The 21,363-nt window shown below is 37.7% G+C and overlaps 1 protein-coding gene and 1 non-coding gene across 3 annotated transcripts; one reads left to right on the top strand and one right to left on the bottom strand.

Moving 5' to 3' along the window:
- Positions 1–2,516: 2,516 nt before the first annotated feature.
- On the bottom strand, positions 2,517–2,588 carry TRNAE-CUC. Its single transcript has one exon. It is a non-coding gene; the product is annotated as a tRNA-Glu (tRNA).
- A 5,720-nt stretch (positions 2,589–8,308) lies between these two features.
- LOC121420154 (etoposide-induced protein 2.4-like) lies at positions 8,309–20,793 on the top strand. 2 transcript variants are annotated; one of them, XM_041614694.1, is made up of 8 exons: positions 8,309–8,392; positions 11,758–11,973; positions 12,993–13,120; positions 13,884–14,008; positions 16,610–16,726; positions 17,136–17,247; positions 18,284–18,470; positions 19,766–20,793. In XM_041614694.1, exons 2-8 carry the CDS (start codon positions 11,783–11,785, stop codon positions 19,863–19,865), a joined length of 960 nt encoding a protein of 319 aa, XP_041470628.1. In that variant the 5' UTR covers positions 8,309–8,392; positions 11,758–11,782; the 3' UTR covers positions 19,866–20,793. The 2 variants fall into 2 exon arrangements, with proteins under 2 accessions (XP_041470628.1, XP_041470629.1); XM_041614695.1 differs by having other exon boundaries at positions 8,324–8,343.
- The last annotated feature ends 570 nt before the right edge of the window (positions 20,794–21,363 follow it).

Genomic DNA, 21,363 nt, shown 5'->3' with positions numbered 1-21,363 from the left:
TTCATCAACAGATTTTATTTTCCATAGATTTCCAACCAATCGTAGATATTTATATTTCTAATCATTTATTATTACTATTGAGCATACATCGATCACATAATTCGAACTTGACATGGCCTGACAATCATTTGAATAAAAAATAGCAAAAAAATAGTAAATAGTAAGGACCTCCCTCATCACTGATGTCAAAAATCGGACCGAGAAAATGCCTCCGTGTTCTTAAAAAAAATAGTAAGATAGCAAATAGCAAGGACCTCCCTCATCACCGCTCTCAAAAAACCCGGACGATCAACTACTATCTTTTTTTACTTGGCCTTAGGAATAGTCTCTTCTCTCGCTCCCTCTCGCTTACCCTCCCAATTTTCTCACCCCAACCCCCTCTTCCCGTGCTCCCCCTCTCTCTCACTCCATCACCCCCATCTCTCTTCTTCCAGGAGATCAATATTTAAAATTGATCCGAAGTTTGAATAAGTGAATACCTATAAAGAGTTATTTTATAGGCCTAATGAGGTTTTAATAGGTATATTTTTACATTAAGATCTCCCAACGATCTTCTCGATCGTTTTTTTTATTAGTAGTATTTTCTATTTTATTTCATTTCATTTTCCTTTCCACGGCTTGAAAACCCATCGGGCGATCACCCCACCCCTCCCTCCGTCCCTTTAGCGCTACCCCTGACTGCATTATGGGCATCCAGGCTGACCTCAGGCATCCTGTCCTCGACGCTCACATTCAGCAAATCATTGATCCTCCGTGGATCCCGATATCAATAATAATGATAAGAGATTAGTAGACGCGCTCAATTACTGAAATAATTCTACAGGTGCATGGTAATTCACAGTTAGAATTATGAATATAATTCAACTTGTCGCACAGAGTATCATTATCATTCTGCTTCTGCGTTAAAGCAAATCAGTGATAATGCAAACAAATCCCGAGCTGCGTCTCTTTCAAATCTCTGCCCTCGAAAAGTGAAGTCGCTGTTTATTCACACGTCACGAGCCAACGAATCTCTAAAGCAAATACACAAATGTGACAATAGAGAAGTCTTGATTTACTTAAAGGAGGAAGTCAGCCCTAACTTGAAGTTGATTTTAATAAAAACATAACAGTAAGACTAAGAGAAACATGCGAATGGAGGTTAGACGAAAATCTATAGAAATATAGCGGAGTTATGATTTCTTTTATGAGGCTGTGTGTTTGACAACTATGTGTGTGTGCCTTTAATTACTTCCTAGCATGATATCTAAACTACATGTATATATGCGATAAATTATTATATAGGTTCCATAAACCTCAAACAGGTATAGTGTTTAAATGATCATCATGATCTTATACTGCCTTCTATGCTGTCCAAAAATAAAAGGGCAAAACAAAAACCACGCGAACTGTTATACAATAAACGGCAAACGTTTTTGAACTGATTTGGATAATAATTAACTAGTGCTTATTAAATGTCATTCCCCTTTAATTGATCTGAAATTGCCCCTTCAAGAAGAAACAAACACAGACAAAACGTATGCTGTCACTATACTATTTGCGTGTCATCCGTTTCTTGTTTGCTTTTGGCAACGAATTGGTTGCTCAAAATACACACCCATAAGCAAACCTAAACGTGTTTAGGGCTTACTGTACTGGAGAAAGATCAAACATCCCTTACATTTTATAATCGTAAAGACTAAATTTTATATTCTATAAAATGATTGGTAAAAATAACCAATTTATTTACCAACGGATTAATTACTTTGACCAATCCGTTTTAAGAGTGGAACGATTAATACTACTATTATAAACCGCCTGACCATTTATGTTTTTCTTATAAATTAGCAATGTGTTTGTGTATTGATCAGTGCATATTAATCATAATGTTGGTATTCAACGGTTTGAGGTGAGAGTGCTTGGTAACTAGGACTATGACATATTTGAGAGTAATTGCTCAAAATTGAACTGAATTTATTTTGTTCCCTCACAATAACGAAATACGATAACACAATACAAGAAATACATTTGATTATAATTATACAGAATCCAAAAATTGTATATTATTTCATGCATGAGTTTAAATCGATCATCTTAGGAAGTAAATGAGACTGACGTTACCACACATTTCACCTCATTTCCGTATTTTATGTGATCCTTGGTCACTTTACCGTTTGACTCGACCAAAAGGATAATCATTGATGATTTAACACCTCCAATGCGCACCAGTGTGATATGGTGTCGCTCGGGGGATCACACCATACAAGTTGTTAGAATTAACGCTATAGAATGTGAACACAATAATACTAAGAGTGTTAAAGTAATATTGATATAAAGGTAATTTTGCTTAAATTTTCGAGACTTGTTATTTTTCACCCAACCTAGAAATAAAATCCTATATGTCCTAATTTTCTTAATGATAACCCATATGTGATTAAAAATGGTTTTCCTCAATTTTTTTTATCTATGCAAACAAATTTTTATAAGAAACAAAAGAAACAAAATACATAAAAAAAAAAACGAAAAAAAAAGTTGTGTTCCCACACCGGGAATCGAACCCGGGCCACGGCGGTGAGAGCGCCGGATCCTAACCACTAGACCATATGGGATTTCACGTTGTATGCAGGGAACATTAACATTTTATAGTGTACAGTTGCGTTTTCTTGACCGTAGAGGGCTGATAATGTGACTCAAACAGTAGAGGTATCACGCGCGTAAAACATTCCCCATAGACTTGTGTGTTAAAATGGCACTTTTGAAAAATTCATAAAAAATAAATGTGAAATTAGAGGGTGGAATGTTTACTACCATTGGATAGGATATATATCTGGCTTTCCATATCTGACCAGGAAAGGGTAGCGTAGCCAGCTCATTTTAAAAATAAATTGCCATTTATGAAGATAACTATGAATGGATCAAATTCATCGACTCAAACAGTAAAATAGCCCTAATTAGTCCGCCAGTCAAAAAAATAGTTCCAAGTCACTTTTTTATCTTCCCACTTTGGGCAAAGGGAGTTCAGTAGTTACCATTTCTAGAATCAGTGTTAGATTTTGAATCCTATTCATACAGTTTTGTCAATCAGCAACATCAAATTGAAAAAAATTTGAATGGGTTGGGTCGAACGAATATCTTGAGCCCTCCTGATGTAATTAGGCTCATGGCACCTATATTATATGACCTATGAATTTTATTTTATTGAATAGCTACTTTGCTATTCTTTCATATCTGTACACTCACACTAGCACAAAGAAATGCATTGAAAATGCCTATTTTCTATGCAATGATCCATTTTAATGTATCACTCATACATGTTATATTGACTATATGGATGCATACATATCCTGCCTGCATACAGCCCAGCAGTGAATGTAATGACAATGGGTCCCTAGTAATTGTAAAATAAAGGTGTTTGTAAATTTTGTGTAGATATCAGGATAACAGAACTGCCTCAATCAAAATTACCAGATATACATGAGATTGAATGAGGAAACAATAAAAGTATAAGAACATACTACTTTAGTACATTTGCATTTGACCTATTATTTCAAAATTTTCCTAGGGCTATTGCCTCTCAGATGTAAGAAGGAAGAGATACATAAATATAGATAGAAGAGAGAGAAAAAAAGAGAGATAGAAAGAGAGAGAGAAAGAAAGTTAATTACATAGATGGCATGGCTTATAAAGAGGGGGGGGGGTAGACTGAGATTGGAGCACACAGCCACCCCCCCCCCATCCCTCCTTAGTTGTGCACTATTAGCCCTTTGATACCTACCTTACTCTGTGCCTTTTTTCTAAATACCTTCTTGAAGGTACCACTCTAGTTCTCTTCAGTAAATTAGTTCTCAAAGCTCCTCTCTACCCCCTTCCTTTTACATGAGCAATTTGTAAAGGTCTCTCTAATATCAAGTATGTGATGTACACTAACACAAACCAATGATGAATCAGAACAAAAAGAGGCATAGACGCTCTATACATTGACCAGTCTACATATAGGCTTACATATACACAGACCTACTAACTTTAGCTGATATGGTCTTGCTAGCCATTAAATCAATTCTTTGCACCTCTTGATGACTAAACATATTGATATCAGTGAGAAATTGTTTGCTACTGAAGAGTTTGGCCAGGAATTCCACCCACTACTAGGGATTTCCCATATTACTTAGAGGTATCACGCGCGTAAAACATTCCCCATAGACTTGTGTGTTAAAATGGCACTTTTGAAAAATTCATAAAAAATAAATGTGAAATTAGAGGGTGGAATGTTTACTACCATTGGATAGGATATATATCTGGCTTTCCATATCTGACCAGGAAAGGGTAGCGTAGCCAGCTCATTTTAAAAATAAATTGCCATTTATGAAGATAACTATGAATGGATCAAATTCATCGACTCAAACAGTAAAATAGCCCTAATTAGTCCGCCAGTCAAAAAAATAGTTCCAAGTCACTTTTTTATCTTCCCACTTTGGGCAAAGGGAGTTCAGTAGTTACCATTTCTAGAATCAGTGTTAGATTTTGAATCCTATTCATACAGTTTTGTCAATCAGCAACATCAAATTGAAAAAAATTTGAATGGGTTGGGTCGAACGAATATCTTGAGCCCTCCTGATGTAATTAGGCTCATGGCACCTACAGAGCAAAAATCCGTGGAAAATGAATGAGGATCGCATGGATCATATGTATGAGACCCGATGGTCATAATGAGGGGAAGGGATTACTGGACCCCCAAAATTTTGACGACCATGCACTGAAGGAATAACAAAAAGAAATAATTATAAGAGAGAAAATAAAAAAACGATGAAATCTATCACAAAAATATATTTTCATTCTAAAAGATCTTAAAGGGGAATCCAACCTAAATATTATAAGAAAAAGAAAAATCAGACAAGTTGATCGGTGAAAGTTTGAACAATATTGGACAACCAAAAGAAAGTTATGAATTTTTAAAAGTTGTAAAAAATATTGGTAATCACTCCACCCATGGAGACTTCAAATTGGCCGCATATGAAATGTCATAGTGGCGTAAGGCAAGGACTACTCTTACTCCAATACATACTTAATATGACTAAAATTTAATTTTTCCTTAAAATTTTTATTTCAAATAATATTTTTCTTTTCTGAGGACATAAAACAATATACTATCTGGGTTAGATTTAGATTACTGCCCCAAGGGAATGGGTACTTAGGAGAAAACCACAAATCCCTGATAATAAGTACATGGCCTATGGGAAAGTTGTCCTAGCTCGCCCCTTGTCATAATTTACTTTCCCAGTTGCCAATTTGAAATTTACATAGTATTAGTGATTTTAAAACAGCTATAACTTTCTTATATTGCTTGTCCGATTTCTTTCAAACTTTCACCATTCTGTTTAATTTATTTTTCTCCTTCCCAACACAACACTATGGCCAAGGCTGGATTCCCCTTTAATGTACGCTTACTTGCTTCGATATCTGTTTTTGTTTTAAAGAAATTTTGTTATACACAACTTGCTATACAGTTTCTCCAGGGAAGCAAGGCCTATATTGGCCTATTTTTAAAATAGGCCAATAAAAGGATTGCAGGCTGAGAATAATTTGATAGATGACTAAAATCAGACTATACGGTATACCCTGAAAATCAAATCACACAAGAAAAAAATTATGAATTTTTAAAGTTTTTCATTATTTCACAGAAGACAGTTTTAGGCAAATTGTCTACATGCATTATAATGCAATCAGCAAGCAAGCCGCATTTTTCAAATATACTTTGATCAATTTAATTTCTTTTTAATTCTCTCATATTGATCGACTGTAGCAATTAAACCGTTGCATAGATGGGGGCGTGATGACATCAGCTATACAGCCCATAAAGTTCCGTCGGAATAATATTCATGACGGCGTGCATTAAGCTATTTGTTCACCAATTATTGCCTAATTTTGCGAATAGACAAGTATTCATTTTCAGCCAGAAGCCTTACCCCTTTAATTGTCCTTGATAATGTAGTTTGTGAAACTGCCCCGGAATTAAGCTGCCGGCCGGCCCGATATTGAATGGATAAAGGCCATGGCTGATATATGCTTGATAATAGTGATAATGATGATTATCATAATGATATCCTACACTATATTAAGAAAGATAGGGTCAACTTTGCACCTTTAACAACGGGAGCAGGGTCCCGATTCATAGTTTCATCGATTTAAAGACTATATATAATTAAAACATAAAATAATCATTATTAATACCTAACAGAGGGGCAAGGGGGGCAGACATGCCCCCTGACGAGTCACAACTAGTGCAGGGGACGTACCCCTCCCCCCCCCAACGAGTCACAATAATTGATCCATCTGTAATGAAAACATGCAATGAAAACATAGGTGTGCCCCCTCTCTTGAACCTGCAGACCTTTTTTCGGGTCGAAAGGTGCACAATTTTTCGGACGGTGGAAGATCCTCAGCAAAATGGGCAAAAATATTTTCATCCACATTTCCCCAATTAGCCGCTAAACGGTTGCTGTTTTTACGGCCTTGGGGCAGTTCTAACCAAAGACTGAGATTTCAAGCACGCGAAGCTCGAGCTCAAAGTTTGGAACATATAGTACACCTGAAATTGAATATTGCAGCATTTTTTATATCATGAACAAGATGCGTATGTTCTCAGCATATTCTCAGCATTTGTTTTATATCATGAACAAGATGCGTATGTAACTAAACAATTATTAATGCAAGTGCGAATCACCAGGTGAAATATTTTAAAATACTGACGTACGTCATATTGAAGTAGACGCTTTTCATTTATGGACTGTTTGCTGTGATTCATAGGCCTATACATATCTCACAAATCAAATAATATATGGGTGCGCGTAGCGCAAGCTGATTATTTTTTAAGTCAGTGGGTGTCTCGATCGCTAAAAGAAGTGATACCCTATTGATTCAATAGGGTATCACTCTCAAAATAAGTCAGCATTGAGAGCGCGAAGCGCGATCAACGTTTTTATACAATCACGTACCTGATTTTTTTTAATTCCAATTATTCCCCTCGCCTTATTTCATTCAAATTTATTCCTTTTCTCCCCCTTACCTTTTTTGAGCCGCCAGTAATAGTCGGGGGGGGGGGGGGGGGCCTGGATCGATCAGCCGATGACCCCTTCACATGTTAGGGAATTTGTGTCAAATGGAATATAAAAGCCGTGTTCATAGAGCGAGAGTGGTGGAACATATTTTCGTTTTGGGGGGGCAGAGCCCCAAAGGGGCACTTATATGTCAAAATGGGCATTCTGACGCATTAAACGGATATTTTCATCATGAAATCATCATCTTCGTGAAGAAGTTTTGAGCTTCAAGTTTTTAGCAATTAAGGCGAGTGTCAGTGTGAGGATATGTCTATGATTCTATGAGCTAGAGGCGAGCCGAGGGGGAACGTGTGAGAGAGTTTTAGGGGGCGGCTAGTCGTCTCCTCCCTCACTTCTGCCCTTTCCAGCCTGAGTAGGTTTTTGTTTTAATCCTTTGCATCATGGTCTTTCTTTCTATTTATTTTAAAAATTACTTTTCCAACATTTGTTGCTGATTGGTTTCCATTCTAGGGGTTCTTGCTAATGTAAAAGCATGATATTGTTTTAATGAACTGATAATATGTTATGTTATGCAGCGCCCGCTGGTAGAGCAGTTTCCTAACTGAAGTGGCTACCCTGGGTAAATAAAACGTTATATTATTATTATTATTAAATGATATACATGTACTCCGCTTTCTCCTTCTTCCTTTTTTCTTTCGTTTTCTTTATTTTCCCGATCACTCTAATCTTTTGTATATATTTTTATCTATCTTTGATTTTTATGTAAATTTTATAGTGGAATTTGATGTAAATGATATGTATGTTGATGATTTATCAATAAAAACCTAAATAAATATATTAAAAAAGTTGAGCAAAGTTTTTAAAAGTGATTTCTGATTTTACTCTAATTTGCATATATTGCCCAGTCAGGAACGATAATTTATTTTTTCATTTTTTTTTTGGTGTTAAAATTGACAATGTTAAACCAAAAAGTGGCGGCATTGTTTATTTTGTGTCTGAATAATTAATAATTATTGATTTTTATAATTTGTTTAATTTTAGGGGGCACAAGGGGGATCTCGCTTCGCCCTTCCCCAATAAACAATATGTTATCATTATTATCTTTTCGGGGGGGGGGGGTTCAAGACCTATTTCCCGTTCTGTTCCCACCCCGTTTGCGATTAAGTTATCAGTTATTTGTGAATTATTAAAAGGCATTTTGAGAAATATTATTAATTGAAGTTTCCTTGCTGGCCGGCCGGTAGCTGGCGGTATACAACTTGTCTCTTAAATTATTCGGCGATTAATCAGCTGGACGAATGTTTCGTCTGTAAACACGTTAATATTTTCGGTAATTGTTCCAATTTTAGAAGTCTTTGGTAAGTGAATTAGTGTATATGTGGAAATATGAAATCAAGGAAGATAATATCCTCCGTTTTGTTTTCAGTTAAGTTACGAAATGTGAGGAAAATTACTCGAACAAGTTGTTTTGAATTGTGGGGGCCCTCAATTTGCGCTTTGGTTTTGCGGGGAAAATTCGATCAGACTCGCGAGTGCGTGCTACGCCTGCGGTATCCCGTTCGAGTTCCTCTTCCAGACCTGCATGCTGCTCCATTGGTAGACAGCTGGCAGCCGTCTGTTTCGACATTTTTAACATTTAATTTTTTCCCTCATACACAGACGGCTCGCTAGCGTGCAGCCACCATTAGAGGGTTTACAATGCAAATTCCCCCCGATGGGGCTCATCGATTTTTGTCTTTTATTTCTTAAAAGTATGTAAAAACAGTAGAGGCGCTGCAGCGCTGGTCAGAATATTGGGATCGTCCCAGTTTACAGGGACTGTCTCAGTTTATAAGGATTTCTTCACACAAGAAATCTGGGAATGTTCATTCACCTGTCAAGTGCCGACACCAATCAAGTGTGCTAGTCAATGTTAACATATCAGGTTTCATAACAAGATTATTGGAAGACGGTAAGTCATGAAAAATAGACGGTGAACTGGGGGGAATTGAGGTCACTGAATCTATTTTTAGCACTCTCAATTTCCGTAATTCACTAATTGCTGTCTTTGTCCCGTAGGGGGAAGTGAAAAAAAAACGTCCCCATAAACAAGGACAGTCTCAATTTATCAAGACATGATTTGTCTTGGTTTATGAGGATATCCTTGTTTTCTGGGACAATCCCAATTTATGGACCAGCGCCTCTACTGAAAAAAATCCCTAAAATTAAATATTGCCTGTTCTGAACTCAACAATACAAATACAATGTACGTTTCCATGTGGCAATTTAGGCAAGTTATTTTCTCTTTTTCTATGGGACAAATGCCTGATTTTCTTACACTGTCAGTTTGCAATACAGCTATTCATCATAACTTGGCTCTATGTAAATTTGATTCTTTAAAATTAAATTATTTTTTCTTAATTAAAAATAGAGACTGAAAAATGAATATTTTCTTGCCATATTTATTAGTATTTCCACCATTAGAGCCTTTAGAGGGCGTTCCCAAAAATATGCCAAAAATTCAAGTTTTTGAGCGCTCTTGTGAATACAAAAATTATTCCCAAGTTACTATGGAAATAAATTGCAACTGTATGGAAATTAGTACCGTAATGTTGGTCAAGAAAGTGTTATTTTAATTATTTTATAAAGTGTGTGCTCAATACAGCATTGTCGTACCATAGTCCTACCTGTAGATTCTCCACAGGCAGGATGGTTGCAGTGAACAAGTGCTGTACTGTACAGATTGAGCTAGAACTTCGGTCTCTGTATTTGGTGAGTGGAGCCAACGGAGTTCAGCGGAACAACCAACATAACAGAGACCGAAGCTTTTGGTCTACTCCCTGGCACTCAAGCATGTCAAGGATTCATTACATGCTGCCGCGCCACTCATCTTGTGAACAAGGTTACAGGAAAATCAAGCGATAGAAGTCGTGTGTTGTGGACACCTGGGGCCTGTTTCTCAACACGGGCTGCGTAACACAAAGGTTTGCGATGAATTGCAAATATGAAAAAAAACGCTCTGATTGGTCCCTGATCAATATTTTAAACCTAATGCGCGTGTAACGTTGATAATGATTGGTCAGTTGATTTAGCGATGGATCGCTAATCTTTGTGTTACGGAGCCCTGGACAAGTTAATCATATCTTTATCCAACATTGCCGGAGTTAGTTGCAATCTTACTAATTCTGTTTCACAAAAGGCTTCCTTACTAGAATCCCTTAATATCGATGCTATCGGTAAAAAGAACAGACGAGACGTATCCTTAGTCACAAGATAGCATAATTTTCAAAAAGAAAAATGATGACAAAATTGCAAATACTGTGATAAATTGGGAAATACATCTTTTCAAAATATAATAGCACAGGTGAATTATGCATGATACATACATGTACTTAGACCATGAAGACTGGAGCATTCAATTGCTGAGAAAATTAAATTATGGATAATTCACTTCATGAAAAAAAAATCACACATGGACGTTGAGACGGGTACCCCCGTCTCCCGGGATATCCCATTTTAATAGTTAACAAAAGTAAACCATAACAGTTTTCTTTGTAAAATGATGATAATTATACGGTATTTTATGATTCCAAACATCATAAAAATATACATGTAGTTTAACATAAACTTTTCAAATCTTTGATACCGGAACATACGATTTGACAAATTCTATGCATAAATTAGAGATAGAACTTATCCAAATGTTAATAGGGGTCTGAAAATAACAAATAAGTGTCCAGTTGTAGATGGCCTGCCCTGACGTAGTAGAATCTTTATCAATTAAATTATTTTACTATTTCAAAATGAATGGTTTTGTGGTGTTTTACCAACAGTTTTTATAGTTTCTTTTTATTACAATTATTATCGAATGCATTATCCCACTTGTCTTGTGATGTAATTTCAACCTCTGATTGATATTACGTAAGATTATAATTTTCAAATTTCAAGGCAGTTTTCATGTCATAGTCTACCCACGTGATGCCACTACGTCACTAAAAAAAAGAAGTTATGACAGGTTCGGAGGCTGTCATAAATATTTAGTGAGGTTGTTGTACCCGATCTTGGCAAAGGGGGCTTCGTGAAACGGTTAGTGGACAAGTAGCTCACTATCTCCGATTTAGTCAAGAAGTTAGACTCATGACGGTGTTGAGAAACGGGCCCCAGAAGTGGGGTCGCAGCACACGTGACCCACTATCCACTGCCAAGCGTGGTTCATGGTGCGAGGTTAGTATACTAATACCTCGCGATACGTGTGAGTGCTCCCTGGGTTGCCCCCCTTGCCTGCATTTGTCCTGATTGGTGGTGTGCTCCTTTTGTGTTTATTTGTCCTGCATTTTTTTTTTTTTACTTTTTTGATGTTGTTCAGCTACTTCAGCAACTACCATACCTTATCATCATATGTATTGCAACAATGCAAGAGAGGGGCATTGGCCATTGCATTGATCATCATCATTCCTGGGTCGTCATTGACATTGTTTCTTTTCTCTGTTTGAAAAAAGGAGTTGAACTAGATATCTACCCCCTCAATGTTAGCTTATCTAGTCTCAGTATCTGTACTGAAGTGGAGGCCCAGGCCAGGGCTTAAAAAAAAGTATAGGACCTAGCTTGCATTGCATGCATTTCATTTGGAGAGAAAAAGTCATGAAAAAAAACAATGAGGGCTAGGTCCTAGGCCTAGGGGAGCCTAACTTTACAAAATGTGAATTATTTTTCAGAAACCTTTCTTGAACTGTTTCACTTTCAGATCTGATGATGAAAGTTGACCAAGCATGACCGACATATTACGTGTGACACTCCTTGACGTGTGCCATGGCATGCGTGATGCTGTCGTGGGTTCTCTCTTTGTCTTTCGAGTCGACGCCGAGATGGCGAAGATACAAGAGGAGATGAGGAAGAAGAGAGAAGAGAAGATGATGGAAGCCAGGCGAAGACCTCTGCCTCAGAGAGAGAAGAAACAAGAGTAAGATCTAAGAAAACCCATGTTTATTTAAACCACTCACTGTTTCTGACGGGGGCCCAGTTTGATTTTCTCAGAACCTTTGCACCAAAGAAAAATACTTTTGGGATAGGTGTCGTGTGGGCGGTACCGGAGCGGCGGACGCGACATCGGGACTGGCCCCTATGGTTTCGGAGTGCTGCAGTTTGGGGTGTGTGGTTCCGGACGGCTGTTGCTTGGTTGGACGGGCGCATTAGACTTTTGGTCGCATATCCCTGGGAGTGATGGGTGTGACAAGCTTGTGCCATGCCCATTGCTCCCGGTGGATACATTTCTCTCGGCGCCTTTCTCGTCGTGTGTGCGACTGGTGTTTTTTTTGCGCCTGTCCAGCTAGGAAGTGGCTGTTTGGGACCGAGCATTTCTGGGCTGTAGCGCTTCGGAGGTGTAGGGGTATGTCTCGGAGTCGCGTCCGTTGCTCTGGTGTTGCCCATTTCCAGACCTGTCCTCAATTTTAATTCTGATTTTAATTTGCATTATATATTTATGAGTTATCTTTTATTATTCTAACTTAATTGGTTTGGAGGCTTATGTATGTCTGTATCTTTATGATTTTTGTATATTGATAGTTTACTTTGAAATTTTCATGTTGTTCAAAATGGTCTTTGTATATATCTTATCTTACATGTATATGTAACAAGATCTTTACAATGTAAAACAATGTAAATTTAGCCTTTGGGCTACCATGAATTGTTTTTTTTTAATAAAACCATTTATCTATCTATCTATCTACTTGAAAAGTCATAATTAATTTGGATGTAATAAATTTCAATTTACTTTAATTTGGAAAGGAAATTATAAGACAGTCTGCAAGGAGAATTTCACAATTTTCTTGATTAACTTGATCAGCCTCTATTGAGCAAATAATTGTCCTGTTTGGTGCATGTTTACAACTTCACCCTCGTCCCAAGATGGCGCAATAGCTTAGAAAAATAGCTATTTGTTTTCAATTTATCCTAACTACATTTGTAAATTCATCTCCACAGGGAACCTAAAGTAATGCATAGAATCCTCCAATGCTGTGCCCTGAACGTTGGGGTGTTCTGGCTGAGTCTTGTCGTCTTTAACAATATCTTGCTTCCTCTGCTACAGTACGTCACTACATTCATTGCAGGTACAAAAAAAAATAGTCCGCTGTAGTTCTGAGCGAATCTTGAGCATTGCACAGAGGTATTTGTCAGTGATTTTCAGTGGCAGCTTTTTTTCAATCTACTTAAACACTTATAATCTTATTTAACTTCTGAAGGTTTCCATGGCGAAGAAGAATAGTATAGTAGGTTGCACCGTACCATGTTACTTTCTTGGGCAAGTGTTGGTGATGAGAAGGACCACCCAAACTCAACGTTTCGACAAGTGTATTCTTGTCGTCTTTTGCATTGAAAAGTCGACAAGACCACACTTGTCGAAACGTCGAGTTTGGGTGGTCTTTTTCAGGACCAACATAGACATTTTTCTGTGCTGATACAAGGTTTTATTTATTATTTATTTATTTATTAGAACATATTTAATCAGGTACAAAAGATCAGTATAAAACTGTTTTTCATCAATGACCTGATGAAAACATAAAGAATAACATCAAACCTTAATGTTACTTGAAATTCCATCATTTGAAAACTTTCCCCCATATTTAATATGTATTAGATTTTGTCTTGTACATGTTTGGGGAATTTGTTGAAGGGTGTTTTCATTATCATGGTTTAAAGGTCTTAATAATACCTTTTGGTTGGGATTCAAGGGGCTTATTTTTCAAAAGAATGCAATAAAAAAAATGTCTGTGAATTTAAATTTACTGCGCAATGCACTTTATTAATAACCATGATATTATTTTCATCATTATTCTCATTACTCTTTTTTTGATGACCTTTGACCTGCTACAGGTGCGGCGGGGTCAGAGAACTTTGTATGGGCATGGATGAAGCCAATGCTGTCCTATACGTTCAGTGCATTCTGGGTTCTACCCCTCTTCCTGCTAAGTAAGGCTGTCAGTGCGTTATGGTTTCAGGTATAAAGCATTCACTTTATCAACTTTTTCCCACAATCCATCTTTCTTCCTCAGAGATCCGGGAGCCGCAGAACGATTTTGATAGTGGGGGGGGGGGGCTGTCCATGCAAAAAATCACAATCAGATGGTAATTTTTACTTTTTTGTAGGCCTCCACGGTTTCAGAAACTCAAATCATCGGTGCACTTTAATGTAGTATCATTATTGTCGTTATTGCTATTACGATAATGGTGATGATGATAACGACGATGATGATGATTATTATTGTCATGATTGTCATCGCAATCAGCACAACCAGCAATAACAATAATAATATCAATAGTATTAGTGTAGTACATGTAGTGGTGGTATTATTATGCCATGAAGAATAAAAAAGAACTCAACATTACAATGCTTTACAAAAAAGTGAATGATTGTATACAAATGTAATAAATATATAGGCCTACAGAAAAGAAGAAGAGAGTAAGAAATGGTTATCCATGGGCCAGGGCTGATAGAAAATAAAATTTATTAATGCTGCCCAGAGGCCTGAGATTCCTGACGTAAAACCAGTCAGAAAATGATTACTGTGATTTCTAAGATGCCAAATCCATTTAAATCTAATTGCTCAAGGCGCACAGGTGAAAAGAGAGAGAGAGAAATTATACATGTGCATTAAACAAATGAGTCTTCATTTTTGTCTCACCTGCATAGCAGAGTGAGATTATAGGCGCCGCTTTTCCGACGGCGGCGGCGTCAACATCAAATCTTAACCTGAGGTTAAGTTTTTGAAATGACATCATAACTTAGAAAGTATATGGACCTAGTTCATGAAACTTGGCCATAAGGTTAATCAAGTATTACTGAACATCCTATTAGAGTTTCATGTCACATGACCAAGGTCAAAGGTCATTTAGGGTCAATGAACTTAGACCATGTTGGAGGAATCAACATCAAAATCTTAACCTGAGGTTAAGTTTTTGAAATGACGTCATAACTTAGAAAGTATGTGGACCTAGTTCATGAAACTTGGACATAAGGTTAATCAAGTATCACTGAACATCCTGCATGAGTTTTATGTCACATGACCAAGGTCAAAGGTCATTTAGGGTCAATGAACTTTGGCCGAATTGGGGGTATCTGTTGAATTCCCATCATAACTTTGAAAGTTTATGGATCTGATTCATGAAACTTGGACATAATAGTAATGAAGCATCACTGAACATTTTGTGCAAGTTTCAGGGGAGCGTTTCATCAATATTTTCATCCGACAAGTTGTCAGATCTGACATCTTTCCATGATTTTGATTGGCTGAGAGGCACTGTTCCTATGGTAACTGTCGGATAAAATGGGACATGTCGGATAAAACGTCCGACACTCCCCAGGTCTCATGATTAAGGTCAAAGGTCATTTAGGGTCAATGAACTTTGGCCGAATTGGGGGTATCTGTTGAATTACCATCATAACTTTGAAAGTTTATGGATCTGATTCATGAAACTTGGACATTAGAGTAATCAAGTATCACTGAACATCCTGTGCGCATTTCAGGTCACATGACCAAGGTCAAAGGTCAATGAACATTGGCCGAATTGGGTGTATCTGTTGAATTACCATCATAACTTTGAAAGTTTATGGATCTGATTCATGAAACTTGGACATAAGAGTAATCAAGTATCACTGAACATCCTGTGCGAGTTTCACGTCACATGATCAAGGTCAAAGGTCATGTAAGGTCAATGAACTTTGGCCATGTTGGGGTTTTTTGTTGAATAACCATCATATCTCTGTAAGTTTATTGGTCTAGTTCATAAAAAGTGGACATAATAGTAACCATGTATCACTGAACATCTTGTGCGAGTTAGAGTAGTTTTCAAAGTCAGCACTGCTGCTATATTGAACTGCGTGATGCAGGTGAGACGGCCAGAGGCATTCCACTTGTTACTTTAAATGCTTCGACGAGATGGTATCATGTATCTGTATAGGGAGGGAGTTCTAGAGTGAGGGCCCATCATGAACAAAAGCTCTTCCCCCTATTTAGTATTGCATTTTGGAACCAAAAGAAATGATGCACGATCCCTTTATGAGGCAAAGAGAAAAATAAGATATATCAGGGTGGTACATAAGCACTTGCCCAATTGCCCGGGGCAAGTAAAAATTAGAGTCGGGCAAGTGTTTTGAAGTAAAGGCCAAAACTACTTGCCCGAGTTGGGCAACAAATTCTCACAGTAGAATGACCAAAAAATTGGGTCGATATGATATATTGACCCTAATTTTTGGTGATGGCAGGCAAGATAAAATCACTTTGGAACAAGAAATGCAATAACAAGGTAGATCAGTTCATGTCAAAAGAGAGAAAAAGGTCAATGGTGTACAAACCGCAAAACTTTCTTTTGAAGAGGTAAAATTTTTTTAAAGGATTTTTTGGGCAAGTGACATAGATTTCTTGGCAAGTATATTCCAACTATTGAAAAATTTACTTGCCTGACCGGGCAAGTGCTTCTAAAATGTTATGTAGCACCCTGTATATACTTGTTCATTTGCATAATGTATGTTCATGAAGGAGGGGATTGAAGCGCTCTCTCATTCTTTCTTTCTGTATCCCTCTCTCTTTCTATCTCTCTAGGATATAGCAGACCTTGCCTATAGGAAGTCCAGAGGTCGGCCCCAGCTACCTAGCCTAAGCAGACTCATAGCAGATCTTCTTTTCAGTGTGCTCATACAGATATTATTTCTATTACAGGTGAGAAATATCAGGAGGAAAATAGTAGAGGGGCTCACGAGAAATGGGAAAATTCACCCCTGAAGCGTCCCCGTGCAAGAGCATGGAAAACTAAAAACAGATTCCCTACATTCCCATAAGGTCCTATGTAAACTGCAATGCAATAATTGTACATGTGTTAATTTCCATATGGTGTTTAATCTTGTTGTTCTTTCATTATTTACAATCAGCATTCGTATTCAATTGTATTTGATAAAATGTTAGTGTATTTTAAAGATTTGTTAATTTCAGATATTCATTACATGATTTTCATTATTTTTCATTTTTAAGACGCCTTAAAATTGTATTGCTATGAAATTGCAACCACCGCTCAGAAATTTCCAGCTAGAACACTGGTATTAATGTGCTTATTATTTTCTTTTCCTCCTAGAGTATGTTGATGAGCTTAGTACCTATAAAAGGAGTGAGCCAGTTCTTGAGTATGTTTCATCTATCATTGCTCAATGCTCTATATGCATTTGAGTACAAGTGGTTTAATATGGGTAAGATCAGTTCAGACAAATACATGTACATTTATAGTTTAGTTCAGCTCAACTCTGAATACATTCCAGTTTAATTTAGCTCAACTCTCGATACGTTCCAATTCAATTTGGCCACCCTGAATACATTCCAATTCAATTTAGTTCAACTCTGAATACATTGCAGTTCAATTTAGCTCAGAATTCCATTTCAATTTAGCTCAACCCTGAATACATTCTAATTCAATTTAGCTCAACCCTGAATTCATTCTAATTCAATTTAGCTCAACTCTGTATACAGGTCAATTTAGCTCAACTCTGAATACATTCCAGAATAGCTCAATTCTGAATATATTCCAATTCAATTTAGTTCAAATCTGAATACATTCCAGTTCAATTAAGCTCCTCTCTGAATACATTCCAATTTAATTTAGCTTAACTCTGAATACGTTTGAAATCAATTTAGCTCAACTCTGCATTCCAATGCAATTTAGCTCAACTCTGAATACATTCTAGTTCAGTTTTAGCTAAACTCTGAATGCATTCCAATGCAATTTAGCTCAACTCTGAATACATTCTAGTTCAGTTTTAGCTGAACTCTGAATACATTCCCATTCAATTTAATTCAAGTGATTTTACAGGGTATTATCACAACTGTTACAAGCTATATAAAATCCTTGCATCAGGGCCCCGTCTTACAAAGAGTTAATCGTAACTGTGGAAATACATCAGTGTCATTATTTTTTTCTACAGAAAATTTGCACAATGTCCTTTGTAAACAAAGAGAAGCACAGTGAATTTTCAAGAAAAAAATGAATGCATGAAATAGCCATCAAAGAAAATATTTTTAACAAATTTGCATTGTAGAGGTTGATGTTGCTGGCCGTCAATAGTTGTGATTGATCGGATCAATCGTAACTCTTTGTAAGACGGGCCCTGATTGGTCTCATGCTTCTTGTAGGAGACTTGACCTGTCTGTGATTAATGTATCGGCCTCGATTAGATATAGTAACATTATTGATGCAAGAAGTCTGACCTCCTCTTTCTCTCTCTCTCTTAGGGTGGGAAGTTCACACAAGGATAGCTTACATTGAGACCAACTGGCCGTACTTCTTAGGGTTTGGATTACCCCTGGCCGTCATCACATCACTGCCCAAGTCTTACTTTGTGAGTGGCTGTGTGTTCTCCACTGTCTTCCCTCTCTTCATCATCAGCGGCAATGAGGCTCAGCCTCCACCAAAACCATGGTAAATAAATGATAATAATTGGATACATAGCGCTTTTTCCAGAGGATACAAAGCACTGTTGATTGCATAAGACAAGTTAAGGTTATGGTTATTTCAGTGTGTTTTGAGATGTTTTTTGAAGAGGTCAAGAGAAGAGAGGTTTCAAAGAGATGGGGGAGTTTGTTCCAAAGACAGGGGGGGGGAAGAGATTGAAATGAGTTGAAACTGGCCTGTTTTCTGGATTTTGGAATAACATAGGAAGGGGCAGCTGCAGAACGAAGAGAGTACGGTATGTGGATCTTTGTTGCTGAAATAATGAAGAAATGTAAGAAGGTAGTGTGGTTGACTGAGATTTACAGGTTTGAACAAGTATTCTATCAGAAACAGGTAGCCAATGTAGTTAATTTAGATCAAATGTGATATGCACCTTTTTTTATATCAGATTGCCTAACACCACCAGTGTAAAACCCACTTAGCCTAAAATTGGATGGTCTAATTCTTAGATTGTCTATCACCATCAGTACCAAACCCTATTGGTCTAAAGACTTAAACTGGATGCCTGGATGGTCTAATTCTTATATTATCTAACACCATCATTGCTAAAACCCAATTGGTCTACATCTAAAAGTGGATGTTCTAATTCTTAGATTATCTAACACCATCAGTGCCAAACCTATTGGTCTAAAGACTAAAATTGGATGGTCTAATTCTTAGATTGTTTATCACCGTCACTGCAGACCCACTTTATTATGTACACTCAAAAGGCTACAGACTCTAAAATCAACGGTACGATTAATCACTGGTTTTGTGTAGTTTGCAAGCACAGACACCTATTTGACGCTCTAACAAATTTTTACCTTGTCTGGCGTGAAGCCTAGACCCCAAACTCTCTGTCTGTGGCTGATAAGAGAGAGCACAGTACATAGTGAATCTAGTCTCACTACTTCAGACTCTGCATTATGCAATATGCACTATGTGAATTGCAAAATCCGAGGGTCTGTGCATGCAGACTAGGTTTTGTATTATGGGCCCAGGGGGGTTGTTTCACAAAGATTTAAGTATGACTTAGGTCCCACTTAAATACCGACACATACAAGGTATGCAACGGGCAATCTTGTTGATTAATACGCAGTAGAGCGTGTCCTCTTTGCATGATCTTACCAATGCGGTCATACCGCATGCAAGCAGTTAAGTGCGACTCTAAGTCATTCTTTAATCTTTACCCCCCTGTGTATGAATGATCAGGGAGAATTGTGAACATTGGACAAGCTTTGTAAATTCATCTGTTTCTATTTCTGATTATTTTTGCTCCGTAGTGACTTCCAAGTACGTCTGTTCTCTTTCGTTGTGGGCGTGGCCAACAAACTATTCTACCGGACTGTGAAAGGACCAATCAGATCGTCTCGGAGTCGGTGAGAACAAGTCCTGTCTCCATCACACTTGTGATCAAAGCTCATGATGGACATGACATTTATTTGTGACATTTATCAAAGAACAATTCATCTTGGAGTTGGTGAAAACAACCCTTTATATCTAGGACACTTATGATCCAATTTCATGATGGGCGAAGCTATCTGTTGTGAGTGTTGTTGAAATAAAATCGTCTAAAATTTGGTGAAAACAATCCCTTATATCCAGGACACTTATGACCCAAGATGAAGGACATGGATGTTATTTGTTGCATTAAGAACAAATTGTCTATGAGTTTGTGAAACCAATCCCTCTATCCAAGATACTTATGATCCAGCTCATGGTGGTCATGACTTTACTTGTGACACTTAACCAAAGAACAATTCTTCTTGGAGTGGTGAGCCAGCCTTGTGAGATTGCCATTTCATCAGACATTCAGACTATTGATCCGTTCTTGTTGCATCCACCAGTCAATGATAATAATAATAATATGGCCCATCTATAAACGTGTAGCACAGCTACTATAGTTGCATATACTCTGCTGAGCTTGATACTTGGTATCATTTTATTACCCAAGCTGTAGCTGAGCCGCCATAAAATAGGCGCAAAAGCATCCAAGGAGTAAATTGTACCGGGTACCACTACCCATTCACCTCACCTGGGTCGAGTGCAGCACAATGTGGGTAAGTTTCTTTTGCGAAAGAAAACATGCCATGGCTGGTATTCAAACCCACGTCCCCATAATTGAAAGACGACAGTCGTTACCACTAGATCATGACGCCCCCAATAAAATATTCTTGTAATTGCTGCTTGCCAATATTGTTTCATGAATTTGTGATTATGAATGTATTTTACTATGCAGGAGGTTGTACTTTGTTTCAGACATCTTTGAAAACTTCAGCAATGACAATTGTTTTCTCTTTTGTTTATACTTCTGAGGAAAACACTTAGACTTGCTCACTCATGCAACCTGATTAAAGGCCACCGCACACCTTATGACCTGACCGGTCGCCGACTGGCTTGCGACTGGGTGAGGGGAGATGTGATGTCACAGCTCTTGTCAGCTTGAGCGTCGCAGACCGGTCAGAGACAAGTCGCAAGGAAAATCGGAAGGATTTGACATGTCGAAACCTTGTGAGTGGATCGCAAGCTCAATCCAGCCTATCAGACAGCAGAGTTGCATAACGCGTATTATGATAAACAACGCGCATACGCAGTAGTAAGCGCAATTTCTCAGATGCTATGCCAAAAAGCAAAAAGCGCATGCGTGAATCGCAGATCGGATCGCAAGAAGTGCGGTGTCAAGGCTTATGACTGCCTTGCAGTTCATCTCCCCTCACTCAGTCACAAGCCAGTCGGGTCGTAAGGTGTGCGGTGGCCTTAACATGTGTTTTTTTGTTAAATCTCATTTTTGAAATAATCAAGCCAAGACTCAATACATACTTGGCATCGTGACATTTGATGTCAGTTTAAGAGTGTTGCCAAGTGTACGGCAGATTTAATT

Source organism: Lytechinus variegatus, chromosome 8, assembly GCF_018143015.1.
Source record: "Lytechinus variegatus isolate NC3 chromosome 8, Lvar_3.0, whole genome shotgun sequence".
Lineage (NCBI taxonomy): Eukaryota > Metazoa > Echinodermata > Echinoidea > Temnopleuroida > Toxopneustidae > Lytechinus > Lytechinus variegatus.
Note: the sequence above shows the minus strand (reverse complement) of the source record. Positions and strands in the feature narration are given on the sequence as shown.

Excerpts from the sequence above, each read along its gene's own strand:
- LOC121420154 (XM_041614694.1), top strand. The coding sequence starts at position 11,783 with ATGACCGACATATTACGTGTGACACTCCTTGACGTGTGCCATGGCATG. Across the intron at positions 11,974-12,992 it reads CAGAGAGAGAAGAAACAAGA|GGAACCTAAAGTAATGCATA; the intron begins GTAAGATCTAAG and ends TCATCTCCACAG. Across the intron at positions 13,121-13,883 it reads CGTCACTACATTCATTGCAG|GTGCGGCGGGGTCAGAGAAC; the intron begins GTACAAAAAAAA and ends GACCTGCTACAG.